This window comes from Agelaius phoeniceus, chromosome 3, assembly GCF_051311805.1.
Source record: "Agelaius phoeniceus isolate bAgePho1 chromosome 3, bAgePho1.hap1, whole genome shotgun sequence".
Taxonomy (NCBI): Eukaryota; Metazoa; Chordata; class Aves; order Passeriformes; family Icteridae; genus Agelaius; species Agelaius phoeniceus.
In genome coordinates, this window is record NC_135267.1 from 32876562 (window position 1) to 32890886 (window position 14325).

General features: G+C 35.2%; 1 protein-coding gene across 2 annotated transcripts in view; it reads right to left on the reverse strand.

The window, feature by feature from the left end:
• PXDN (peroxidasin) overlaps positions 1-14325 on the reverse strand; it is an 82887-nt gene that overhangs the window by 51410 nt on the left and 17152 nt on the right. For both annotated transcript variants that reach the window (XM_077175023.1, XM_054629884.2), the window contains exons 2-3: positions 5520-5591; positions 3785-3856 (exon numbers count right to left, since the gene is read on the reverse strand). In XM_077175023.1, coding sequence (XP_077031138.1) covers positions 3785-3856; positions 5520-5591 — 144 coding nt within the window. The remainder of the gene's footprint in view (positions 1-3784; positions 3857-5519; positions 5592-14325) is intronic.

Consider the following 14325-nt stretch of genomic DNA (forward strand, 5'->3'; position numbering starts at 1 on the left):
AAGACATTAAATTATTTTTGGACAATTATTAATATCTATTTTTAGAAATGTTAAAAAAAAAAAGAGCATTTTTTTTCCCAGAAATGCAAGCAAGGCTGCTAGAGATCAGAGCTACTGGTCATATACTTCAGAAATGAACAAATAGGTAATCAGTTACCAGAAAATTTGGGAGAAAAAGTAGTTTTAATTAACAAGCCTGCTAGATTATGAGGATATTATTGGGGGGTTCTTTTTTTCTTTTTTAATGGGCCATACCAAAAATCATGTGATTCTAGGAAAGTAAGATTCAGATATATTTGTTTGGAACTGGAGGGGGAACAGGCAAAAAGTAACAAGCATTGCAGCATTGAATCTCACAAGTAAATAAACACCCAAAGACAGGTTTACATAGGAACATGAAGGACAGTGGAACCAGCAACGTGAATTGCAAAGAAAAGAGATCTGGAACCACTGCAGGTGCCCAGAGGACCAAGTAACATGGCCAAGACAGCAAGAGTGGCAGAAGGTATGGAAGGAAATGAGACCTAATCTCAAACACATGATCTACCACTATTGCTTCATTCACCAGACACAAAACAAAACTTGTATGCTCCCTGTTGGCATTTCTGGAACTGACACACTTCATACAGTCTTAAAAATTACCATTTACCATATGTTCATGGTAATACTTTCATGTCTTTTTCCTCATCTATGCATTTCATACCAGGCCAACATACAACGTTGTTGACAAATTTCATTCCCCAGTTTTATTTCTTTCACTTCCTTCATGTTATCTTCTAGCTCACTGCTCTGTAAATGTCTAATATATGTTCTCCTTATCTGAAAAGGTTTTTAATTGCTAACCTATATTATAAATTTTTCCATATCTCCTCCTGACTCCTTCCTTTTTTAACTCACATTCATTTTTTCCACTTCTGATTCCAAAATCTTCTAGTATTCTACATGTTGCAATGGTAATAATGTGCCTACCTTCAATTCCCAACTATCTTCTCTCTTGGAGAACAAACTGTTGACTTTTAGGCTTAGGAAGAATTATCCTATCATGTTTCCACAAATTTACCTGCATCTATATTATAAGGTTGGGAAGCTTACTAAAGAGCTTTATTGCCACCACTGAGGTATATGGAGTAAAGACAGATGGACAGAAAAGCAGAGAATCGGAAGAAAAAGAAAAAAAAAGTATCCTCTTGGTTTCACAACAAAACAATAATTACATTTCTTTCTTTCCAACCTTTAGTATATTAATACAAAACCAAATTATTACCACAAACAGCACAGCAAAATAACACAAAACTGCTTTTATAATTGCCAGAATTTCAATTACATAAAGAACAAGACAATAAAAAATCCTAAAAAAATGTAAAAAAATTATGTGCATAGTTTTCTTCTGATGATGTAAAGACCAAGTTTCACAGTGATGAATACTTTTAATCCAGAGAAAATTGAGAAAATATTACTCTTCATCAAAATGTGTTCTTCATACAGATAATTCTGGTAACATACACTCCTCATAAAACTCTGAGCTCAACTTCAGAAAGGAATAGTACAAAGAAGCATTTGAAAATCCTGATTTAGATCCTGTTGAAAAAATTTTGTTTGAAAGCACAAAAGCTGATCTTCAGCAGTCATAAAGGAATGGATCGTAACATCTATCTCTCAGTGACTGGCTTTTAAAAAAATAAATATGCTGTGGTAGACTTTATATATTTTATATAAAAATACATAATTGTGACTGGTTTTAGTTTTAAATACGCATATTTACTAATTGTTATCGATTTTATATTAATATATTCTCACATTTTACTAAATCAGGGACACTGAGAAATGACAGGTTTTTTAAAATTATTCTGAAAATACATTTTCAGAACCACATGCAATCCAGTACAAGTTGTCATAAGAACAGAAGTAACATCATGGATCAATGATCTAGTTTTATGAAACATGACAGTACAAGTTAGGTTTGCAAATATCAAGAGGACCAGATAACACTAAACCTCAACTTTTCCAGGTGATTTGACTTTATAATAGTACAATCTGAGCAGTATTTCTAACTTTTGCACAATCTCTCCCCCCAATTTCTACTTCAGTGAATCCTGTTGGAAAGAAATGTTTTGATTCCCTTAATTTAATAGAATACAGTTAGCATTCAGTAACTCAGCTGAAATTTTAACTGCTGAACAGTATTGATTTGTTACATCTAAGTCTTCTGTATTGATAACCTGACCAGTACCAGAAATTTTGTAACTTTAAGGCTGTTCAATTTAAACATTTGTCACAGCCTTTGAAACAGGCAAAACACCCCTTCATTCATTTTTTCAAAACAAAGGATAGTTTTAAAGATCTCCCTGCAGTTGAATAAATTACCACATTGAACTTAATATTTAAATTTTCCAGGCAACAACAGGAAAATAAAAAGATCTTCCTCTTAATAATACAGATACTGACAGCCATTACTATCTGTATATGAAAACAAATCAGAGTTCCATTATCTTTTTTCCCTTTTCCATTGAACTGAACACAACTGCATTGTTAAGCTTTATTTCAGGTTTACTACAGCTAAGCAAAGGCAAGCATGTGAAAACAAAAAAGTAAGAAGAGTCAAGAAAAATCTTTGTACAGTTGCTGACTATGAAAAGAAGTTTAGCAAACCTCACATAGTAAAACCTTATGTACTACACTACTGCAAGCAGACATTTCTTGTAACAAATACAATCATCGTGGACTTTAATCATTCATTGGCAGCAGTCTGTTCAATAGTCTTTTCCCTCCTATTGTGTAGAGGTTAAACAATTTCATTACTGAAAGACAATATACATAAAAAGGAGAGCAGGAAACATAATCAAGCACAACTTGGAAAAACAGGCAAATGTGTCTGCACAAATTTATGTGATTTTCTCCCTGCTCCCACCTCCTTAGAGGTCTTCTGGCTGTATTCTTGGAAAGTGCATGGAAATTTCAGCTTCTGAATTGTTTCCAAAGCAATGAAATCTCCATGTGAGCTTTTTCTTCTGTATGTCATTCAAGTAACCATCAATCAATACTCCAAGACAATGGAGTGAAACTTTTTTAAGTGACACTCCAGAAACTAGAGCTGAGAATCCATGACAACTAACTATGCAGCTTTAGTCTAGTACACAGACAAAAATAACATTTTGATGCCTTTTGTTTATTCATATAATTAATAACCTTGGTATGTTTGTTAAAAAAGAGAGAAGATAGGTTTAAAATATACAGGCTGGCTGAAGACCTAGAACAGCAAATCATATACATACTCTGGTATTTTGGGTTTGACTGAATTTTTCATTTCAGTGAAAATTTCACTGAAATTTTCAGTGAAAATTTCAGTGAAATTTTCAATTCAGTGAAAATTTTAGGGGTAGTTAATAAGCTTAGGTAAGTTACAATCTTCTGCAGACACAACCTTTGGACTAGCTACTTTAGAACCACTTTTCAAAAGACAAAAAGTACCTGTGTGAAGGTTTCAGTGAACAACTGAAGAGGTGGTTTCCTTCACCTTTCAATGTATCCCTTTTTAAATTATAAGTTGCATATAATAAACCGCAACCAGTAAGTCCTTTAAAATGGGTTGCTTACAGACAGCAGTGTTTTATTAGGAACAACTTGGAGAAATACAGTTGTTCCCACCCCATAAATTCATTTCACAGACTTTCAGCGCAGTTTATCTCCTGATATAGTTAGTCAGACAGAAATCACCATCTCAGATTAGAACACTTTCTCACTGAAGAAGCTATTACACAGTGAAGTGACATTTCATTTAACTTACAGATATTTCAGATTTTCAAGGTCTTCAAATGCTCCACTAGGAATTCTTTTGATTTGATTGTTGTTTAGAAGCCTACAAAAAGAAATAAACAACCATTTATTTTAACATAAAGAAACACTAGGGGGGAAAAAGGTGTAAAAGCAGGGACAATATAGTATTAAATAGAAAATGCTTTTTTCCCTAAGAGTAACTGTTAGAGAAAAAAAAAGTTATGTGCTTACAGCTGCTCAACCACTATCTTGCAGGTAAAAACCTGAAAGAATTAGACAGAATTGTGAAAAAATAAATTAAAAAATACCCAAACCCATAAAAACAGCAACAAAGATAAACAAACAAAACCCCAAACCCAAACAAAAAACCAAAAAGATCCACCCAGAAATGGAATAATGCAGTTTCTTGAAGTTATCTGTGATGTAGATGAAGGGGAGGAAAAAACCTTCTGCATCAAGTATACACATCAGTTTCAAACTGATAAAAGCAAAGATTTGTCACTTGCAAGTGCATTAAAGTGACTTTTCCCAGATATTTCTTAGCAATATCTTGTGTACTGGGCCTTTACATTGTACAGGAACACAACTGTCTATATGCACAGATTTGCATATACTCATACACTGGTTTTACAAAGAGAAAGGAATTCAAACTTAATGTATCCTGTCTTTATCTGAGACTTGTGAATATCAGATCAGTGATTTGGACAGTTAAAACTTGAGCTGGATATCTGGCAGAAATTGTAATTCAAAACTGGGGATCAGCTGCAAACAGGAGTATGACCAAAGGAGACTGGAAATAGGGACAGTTAGTAAGAATATCTTGGCAGCACAGATTTGGACAATATACATTTTGGGGAAAGTCCTAGCATTTCTTCTGGTGTGAATATAGAGTACAAGATGTGTCAGTATATTTGCCATGATTGCCTGCAGATAAAGAGCGATCCAAAGCTCACTGACATCACTACTGTATTTCAGCTCATACACTACTTCTGTTCTGGGAAACAGTCACATTGCAACCATAAGTTATGTACATTTTAAAGTAAAAATAATGTCTATCTTAATTCCTCCTCATGCCTGCTAATATATTAAGGAAGAGAAACATGCATGCATTTGTTTTAAAAGTGAGGCCTGAAGGAATGATAGAGCAGATACAAAGTTAAAATGATTATATTCATACTAATTGTATTACTGGTTGTAAAAGATCTTTTAGAAAGACTTTTCTTCACCATCATAAATGATAACAAAGACCTCCATAAATGGCAGCTCAGCAGGAACAAAACCATCTGACTAATGCCTGTCCTGGTAAGCACATTAGAATAGGAAAGTTCAGAATATTAGAATTTGTCAAATATTTTGTAACTGTAACACATTTGCACATCTCAGCCTTTGAACAGCTTTCTTGTAACCCCATGGTTTATTATGTGATATTCCAGCAAAACAATTTAGCACCAATTTAGTAAAAAAAAAAATATTACAATAATGGTCTGTATTTTTTCATGAAATTCAATTAAAGTATATTAGTAAAATACTAGTATGCAAATAATTTTCTTTTATTTTGATAAACATACACGAGTTTTTGCCTTCAAATATTTTGGTCTTAACCGCCACTTCTCCCATCTGTGTAAATGCTACAGCTCAAATTTATGAGACTACTTACCTGTGAAAAGTAAGCAAATATGACACATCATCAAACTGATTCTATTAAGTCAAAAGGGAAAGGGTCTTAGGGTTGAAAAAGGACTTACAGTGTGTTCAGGTTTTTAAGCCTTCGAAACTCTCCAGGCTGGATTTCTTTAATCCTATTAAACCTCAGGTCCCTGTAGAATAAAAAAAGAAAAAATATCATGTTATTAAAAAAGCTTTGTATTTTTTAATATGAAAAAGTGAACTAAGCACAAGTCTTTTGTGATGACTGACCAACTTCTGTCCATAAAACACAACACAAACAAAGCAAAACAAATCCAAAGGCTGTTTGACAAGTTTAGGAGAGGATTCACCAAATCTAGCCTCAGTGGTCAGTATCTAAGTTAAACCTGTGGTCATGAAGTATGTTCTCTTCCACAGTGAAGCAACTGGTAATGGGTTGTTCAGTATTTTACTAAATTGAATTCTGTACTTGAAATGCTGTTTGTAAATAATACTGTAGGACAAAAATGCTTATTTATAAATAAACAGATATAGAAATATTTGCATCAGAAAAAAAAACAGGAAAAAGAAGAGACAAGTTAAGACTTTTAAACTATTTAATTCTTTAGTTCTGAGTAAGGAGGTTAAAGTGCCCTATGTTGTCTTCCTTCTAAACCATGTAAACCCAGCTGCCTGAAGCTAGACATTTCCTTATTTAATTTTACTTTCTCTTATTTTTTTATATGTTTCTACCACTTTCCATTTCCTGTTAGATCTATAGCTTAATGAGAAGTTCTCCAAGAAGAAGGAAATCTCTTTCTCAAGCAAAGTTCTGCAGAGAAAGCAGGGACAGGGAGCAAGGTGGAAGTGGAGCAGGGATGTGGGGAAACACCTTGGCTGTGCCAGTCTCACCCCTCTCTTCTGCTGAGAGCAGGCAACAGAGCTTCCCACCTCTGCCACCTCCTGTTCTCCCCTGAATCCATGTCTGGCTACTGTATTCCAGCAGCTCAAAATTGGTTTAACCAACTGGTCAGAACCAGCAATAAACCCATGCAAAAGAACCCAAAACAACCAGGAAATCGTTTTCTGCCTGATAAGCAAAATGGACAGGCTTCTTGGGAGAGCACTCAGGTGAGAGGACTACAGGACCAGGGGAGAGGAAGCAGGGTGATAAGTTTGTCCTCTTCCCTAGCAACAGGCCAAGGATATCAGGACCTTATTGTGTCTGGCAAGCAAACAGAAGGGAAACAAATGGAAAGTAAGTAAAATCTAAGACTGTGATCACATATCTTAGAACACACACTTACCAATTGCTTTCAACCAGTAGGATATAAATGTGTCAGAACTGTAATCTTTGCACCATGCCTGGTCTCAATTAAAACAAATGTGCTCTGCATTTTAACAGGTAATATGTTAACAAAAGTCTCTCTGCAATTTGGTTACAGGAAATAGAGAAGAGCAGACAAAACTCAGTCAGCTGCATCCTAATCCCATACAACCCCACTGGCTGAGGCTGCACCAATGGCAGGAATAGTTGTCTGAAGTCTTTTATGAAGAACATACTTAAGCATCATTCCTCATGAATCCACCCATCAGGACTTGTTCAGCTCTGGAATAATGGCCTCAGAAGGACTTTTTCTATGTTAGTGCTTTAGGATGTGGCCTACTGTTCATTGCAAGGAAAGGATTAGACATGTGGTTCTGTTTGCATTACACTCCACCAAAGTACTTGACTAGTGACTGGAAAAAATGAGGGATGCAAACTTCTATCTCTTATTTAGATGTGTAGTTAAACTGCCTGTAGATGTGCTGGATAGCCCCTTTACACAACACTCAGCAAACTGAGGATTTCCAGATTTAGAAACACAAATTTTCAAAACCCTAACTTGTTCTTCACAAAAGCACTTATTTAGTTCTACTTTAACAGCATTGTTTTGCTCATCACTCTTCTGTTTTATGTGTCATACACATATGTTCCTGATGAGAAGGAGACGCTGCCTCTGAACCTCAGGTGCCAAGATATTCTAAACAACCATGGAATGTCATATCCTGCACTGAGAGAAGATACAGCAGATCCCTCTGTAAGAATCATTGGACATGACATACCACTTTACTTTTCTTGATTTTTCTAGATTATCTGAAAGTTTAATGGGTTCCAAAGGAGCATTTTAGTTTTGATTAAAATAGTCAAAAGTGCAAAAATTCAATATTCTTGAATGGAATATTGGAAACTGAGTATTTTTCAAAAGCCTCAAACGACCATCACAATTAGCAATATTTAGCTCCTAAAAACCTCTTTTTTAAGATATGAAATAATGTACATTCATCCATATGACAAGCAGGCCTGTTCCTTACATCAGCGCAAAGTCAATAAATAAATATTTAACTTTTATGAACACAAGCAAGGAGCCAGGTACTGGGTCAGCAGCAAAATGAACCCTCTTTAGATGTATCCAATCTACTCTGCAGTAACTCATGAGGATATCTGGGGATAAGGAACACCAAGTAAAGTAATTACATGCATTATTACATGCAGCACCAGGCTGCATATAACATCATATATAGTGGTATTTATCTCAACTGCTAACACTATTGCCCTTCTCATATGAACTTGTTAAAGCTAAAGAACACATAAAATTTGAAATTCTACCCATTTATTTTCATTTTATGTAAAGATGAGAAAAAGGAGCTGCAATAAAACACAGCATGCAAATTTTCTCTAGAGCACAGTATATTTTGTATCTGTAAGTAAAATTATAAAAAGTATATATGTTTTGTTCAAAGTCTACTACAATTACATTAAATTGGAGGGGAAAAGCAATGTTAACCTTACTAAAATGTAGGATTATATCTTGGTCCATTCTTTCAAAGAATATTTCCTTCTTCAAAGGAAGTAACATTTATCAGTGTTCACTCAAAGTATTTTCATTAATTTTCAGCACAAAATCCCCCAAAATAAAGAGTTAAACAGCTCACAAATTAAGAAGATAAAACTTAAGTCATAACCACTGAAGATTTCTAAAGAAGAAATCTGTCAAACTGTGATAATTTCTCTATACAACAAAAAAATAAACAAGTGGATAAAGGAAATAGAATTTACATTCTATGCATTATTACTTTAAGGGGTGTGACATATGCCATTCACATAGAGGAAATCTCTGTAAACCAAGTGTTCAACTGCTAGGGGAAAAGATATGCAAGACTGGTTACTGAAGTGAAAGATTGCATCCAACAGAATTGGCAGAAATCAGATTCAGTAGAAGAGAAAAAATAAGGCAAAAACTTGAGTTATAACTGTCATACCATCATAGGACAAAAAAAAACACCTAAACCCATTCCATACTAAACAGAAATGCCATTTCTCAGACTTGAAATGCCATGCCCCCACAGCACAGACACCATATCCAGCTTATGATAACAGAATGATTTCAGGGAACAGAAGAGCTCAGAGCAAAAGCCCAACAGCAATCGGAAATGCCCCCTTGAAGAGTAAATGGCAGGAATGAGGACTGTGTTAAAACCGAAAAATGAGTATGGGTAGCACAAATAGGCCATTATGGAGCAGATCTTCAAAGGCATTTTGTGTTGCTGAAATAATGTGTGGTCAATCAGCATGATGAGGTTTCTTGACCCTTTTTTTCTGACTAGTTCCGGCCCAACTGTGCCACATGACTTTCACTCACAAAAGCCTGTTCCTGGCCCATTCAATTCTCTTTCACCTTTTTCACTGCTGCCCATTTCACTCTTACAAACTGACATATCCTGGCTGGATGCTGTGCTTTGGACCAGAGCAAGCCTGACTCCCACTGACCAGCCAGAGCGCACCAGGAGGTTAAAACAGCAGACTCAGGGAAGCCACTCGGTTGTCACTGTCATTTTTCCCTCTCCTAATCTCTACACAGCAAATGAAATGACCAATTAAAGAAATGCAAACACCTGTGATGATGGCATTGAATTTTAGGGTATTTAACAAATTTTGCATAACAATTCAAAACTAAATGTCATGCATTTTGTTTTTAAAAGAAAAATTTATTACACCTAATTCAGATTGTCTCTTTTATTTTGTGTTTCAAAGTGAAAACATTTACTTCTTAAAATTGTAGCTAGACAACATAACACAAGCTGAAAAATCCACTTCAGCCGCACAGGCTTCCCCAGAAGCTAAGCCCATCATTTTGAAGCATGTCTTGCTTGAATAACAAACAAAACATGTCCATGATAGCCAGCAAACTGAACGCTCTCAAGGCTTATTTTATTCCTGGCTGCACTCAGGAGCTCTGCTCTGCGCTAATCCATGGAGCATGACCAGGAAATGTTCGGCAGAGCACGAGGCTGCGTGGGCCAAGAACGTGCCAGGGAGCAGGCGGTCAATTTAGCAATTGGATGCCCCTGAGATTCACATTCCAGCGCCTGGGAATGGCTGTGGTCCACAGCCCTGCAAGCAGCCATGGCCAGGACCTGTGCCAGGCAGGGTGTGCACACACACACTGGCTTTGCCAGCTCCCTGCGTTCCATTACCTGAACAGGGCTCTGGGAAGATCTCTAAGGCCCAGATGGATGGCATGGAAGCAAATACAATATTTGTGTATGTTTCCTTTTCTGTCACAAAGCAAATGAGAAATGTACTGCAGGCACTTTTTGTCTGGATGAAAATGAAACCTGTTCTTAATAAGTTCTTTATTTGAGCTAACAGCATCCATTTATCTCCCCTCTTTACACTGCCCATTTTTAATTTAGCATTGAAAATTAACTTTTAACAATATTTTTACTTAATTAAACACAGTGAAAATTTCTAAGTATATAAAAATTAAAAAACATTGCTGTCCCATAAGATCCAATGCTTCCATGGCACATCCTGGCACTGCAGGACATTCTTTAAAGCTTGCACTGGCAGTGTGCAGTAATGAAAGATAGGGTTTCTCTTTTAAAACATCCTGATGGGCCATATGAATTCATTGCAAGTTTACAAAATAACACTTTATAAACACTAAAGACCTTAATAAATATTTGGACATATGACAGTCACATAGGGTACACAGCCAACAGTACAAAATTGACCTTAAACATCAAGCAACTTACAAGAAGAACTAATTAAAGAAGTTTCTGTTTGAAATCCCTATGAGAGAAGGGATTGTTTTTACTTAGATCAAACCACGCACTGAACGTAAAAGTGCAACTTTTTATATAAAATGCCTAAAGTGCACTTTTCCTTTATTCTTTTTTTGTTAGTTATTGCTAAGCAACATACAGGGTGGAAGGGTAAGGATTGTAATTTCATTACTTTTATAAAGGGTTAGACTTCACATATGTCAATAATATTATTTCAGGTCCCTTTTTGCATATGCTTGAATTTTAAAGATTCTGTGGCTTCATCAAATTCAGAAAAATCATTAACTGTTCTAGGTCAAACGGATTTAAAGTAGGGTTGTGAAGAATCTATCATGTGCTCTCATCATGCACCTCAAAAGGCAGCCACCTTTGGATCAGATTGTGCATACTCAACACCAAAACTGCTCACTCCCAGTCATCACTCCACCAATGGTAACCTACTGATCTCAAACAATAAGCACTCATTAGTCAGCAGTTATTACAAAAAGGGTCATCCTAAGCAGGACAAATGTGAAAATTCCTTATAAAGAACCGCTGGAGCAGCAGTAGAAAGACACCAGGGCTTCTCTTCTGCTTGATCCATCCCAGCCATGTACTTCTCATCTCTCCCTGAGGACTGGGCATCCTGTGACCTATTGGAGCTTGGAGGATGTCCCAAAGATCCCCTCATTGCTAGAGAGCATACTAAAAATGGCTTTCATTTTTTTCAATTTTAATCTGTGTCAGAAAAAAAAATTGTCATGACCCAACACTAAGATCTTTAATAAAAAAATTAAACCCAAAATTTAACGTGTTATGCTACTGCTTCTTCTACAGTCATCCTTCTCTATATATACACATATAATTAGCCAATTGTAACATGGGTATAGAAACACTATATATATCCCAAGATATATACAAAATATCTTGGGAAATACCGTATGTATGCAAAGCATAACATCAGGGCATTCACAAAAAAAACTCATGCTGCTTTCCACAATTAAAGAGATTTCAAATCTAGTATCACAACTACAAGTATTCTTGGTTACTTCTAGCTACAGGATATAAATGAAAGCAGAAATATAAATAATTTCATTTAGGCTCATTTGCTTGGATGTAACAATAAGATTTACAAAATGTAGTATAAGGAAAGAGTTTAAACTTTAGCTGCTAGAATTACCAACACAGCCTCAAATTCTTAGACTAATGGAAGGGAGATAACTTAGTTTTCTTTGGACACTTTTATTCCTATTATTAAAAAATGCTTGAGAGGGGAATTCTATATGCAAAAGGAAGATTTTAAGCACAACATGTAATTTGATATTCTGTTTCTACCTCTCCCGATACTCGTGACATTCACATTTTCTGAAAAATCCCTTCGCCCAGGATTTTTCTTCTGGGAAGCTGAGAAGCCTCAGAGAAAAATGAAAACAATAATTATCTCATTTGCTTCTTCTTTGTTTTGCTCATATGGAATGTGTTTGGGGATTGTTTATCCAACAGGTGGTTGTTTCATTGGTTTCTGGTGTGAGTTGTTTTCACTCATTGGCCAATCAGTGCCAAGCTGTGTCGGGACTCTGGAGAGAGTCACGAGTTTTCATTATTAGCTTTTTAGCACTGTGTAAGTATCCTTTCTGTATTCTTCAGTATAGTTTAGTATAGTATTCTTTAATATAATATAGTATCATAAAATAATTAATTAGCATTCTGAGAACATGGAATCAGATTCATCATTCCTTCCTGCCACAAGGGTCCCCGCAAATACAATAGATACTGAAAAAGATAAATGCAAAAGTAGACTTTTGATCCCATTTCCTTCTCACAATAAAGAATAAATTTGTTATTGTTTTCACTGTTAAAGGCTGAGGAAGACACACAGCTGGTCGAATCAAGCACTCATTAGTTGTACTGATGCCAACCAACTGTGCAACATGAAGCTATGTCTTACTTAGTACTTTTTGGTTAGACCTACTTCAAATCACCTGAACTTCCCAACTTCAGAAGATCCCTTTAATAATTTTTTAAACTCCGAGGATCTGTTGTAACTTTTCTAGTCCAAAAATGAAAATATCCTCTTACTTTGCTTAATAACACTAAATGCAAACAACAGAACAAACTAAACACCAAATTGCACTTACATTTGCCATATTTGTTCTAGGGACTATCGACCAGCATACTGCTCCCAGGTATCACACAATAAAGATCTCATTCATACATTCATGCTAAGGAATACTACATGAAAAGGAGAGTAAGTAAAACAAAACAATTTTTTTAAAAACACTAAATCCTAGAAGTGTCTCCAAAACCAGTATCTGTAAATACAGAATAAAGCAAATTTACCACTGGCACACTAGAACAAAGTATTTAAACTGAAGTTTTGAAGAGCTGCATTTTTTTAGCCTATCATATTGAAAGCATCTGATTTCATACTTTAAATTGAAAATAGTTGTATATCTGTTACCTTTGGACAAGACAAAGGCAATTTGGATGAAACTAACTTAGTAATATAATACTGTTTCATGGCTGTTTCAAATGCCATGCTGACCCATTAATGACTTTTATTACCAGTCCTCATTTGAAAGCAAAATACTAAAGCATTTGCCAATGAAACCAAATCCTGATTTTTATTAGCAATGAAGGTAAGTATCTCATTACCTTGTTTCAAGGGTTAACCAGCATTGATTCAAGACATGAATGAACTTAAAATTTAGAGTTATTCCCTCAGCTAAGCAAAATCACCACAGCAGCAAAATTGAAAAATCTGAAAGAACGCTACTGTCTTAAGTATTTTTAAAATGGACAGGTTTCCAAATGTCCAACCTCTGCTGCAAAGGTAGATGCTTTTAAAAGGTCCAGTGAAAACTATTTAAAGTTAAATCACTTCCTCTATAAGTGATTGTAAAGTGTATGGTAATATAATCTTCATTACTTTAATCTGATAAATTAAAAGGAGGTAGCGGCAGAAATAATGCAAGCTTTAAAATTATGGATATATCATTGTCATAACATTCTGCTATTGAGTGATATAAACAGTCTGAGAAAGATGCTTATGTGAAACACAGTGCACTCATTCATCTGTAAGGCCAGTTATGAAATGCTGATTGGCAACAAGAAGTGACAAAACAGAAAATAAATTCCTTCAGCTGTGTAATTTATACTGAATCTGGAAAAATGGGTGCAAACTAGCTAATCTCATTTTCCTTTAAAAAAACAAAAAGAAGTGAGCAATTTAATAGACAAACATTAGATTTGTAGATCTATTAGATTTAAAAGGTAAATCAGTAATTTAACTTTACATAACTGCCATCATGCAGTTAGCACTTTTATGACATGTTCATAAGGTAGGAATTGTCACAACCAGATGATTTTACCATTGCTAAATCCAAAAGAACAAAATAAGACACATTTTTTTCCTAACCATTGCAGATTAATTACTACTCAGCAGAAATAACCTATACCTTGAACACCAAACTGCTATGTTTCTCAATACAGAACAAAAGATCTGCAAATGCCAGCAAGACTACATTGCTTATGTCTACTTTATTCTTATTCTTTTTTTATTCAAGGTCATCCCAGCAGGAAATGAAAAACAGCCATCAGCATAGTAAAAACATTCAAACAGAGCAGAGCATGAAAATTGCACAAAAGAGGTTATATAATCAAGTCAGTGGAGTAACTGGATGATGTCAATGGCACTTTAATGCTGCTTTAACTACTGCCCTGTAAAAAAAATGTGTCACTTTGTTGAACAAACAAAGACACAGACACCACTTAAAAAAAATAAAACCAAACCCTACTTGCAGCTACAGCACTACTTACAGTAATCATCTCTGTTAG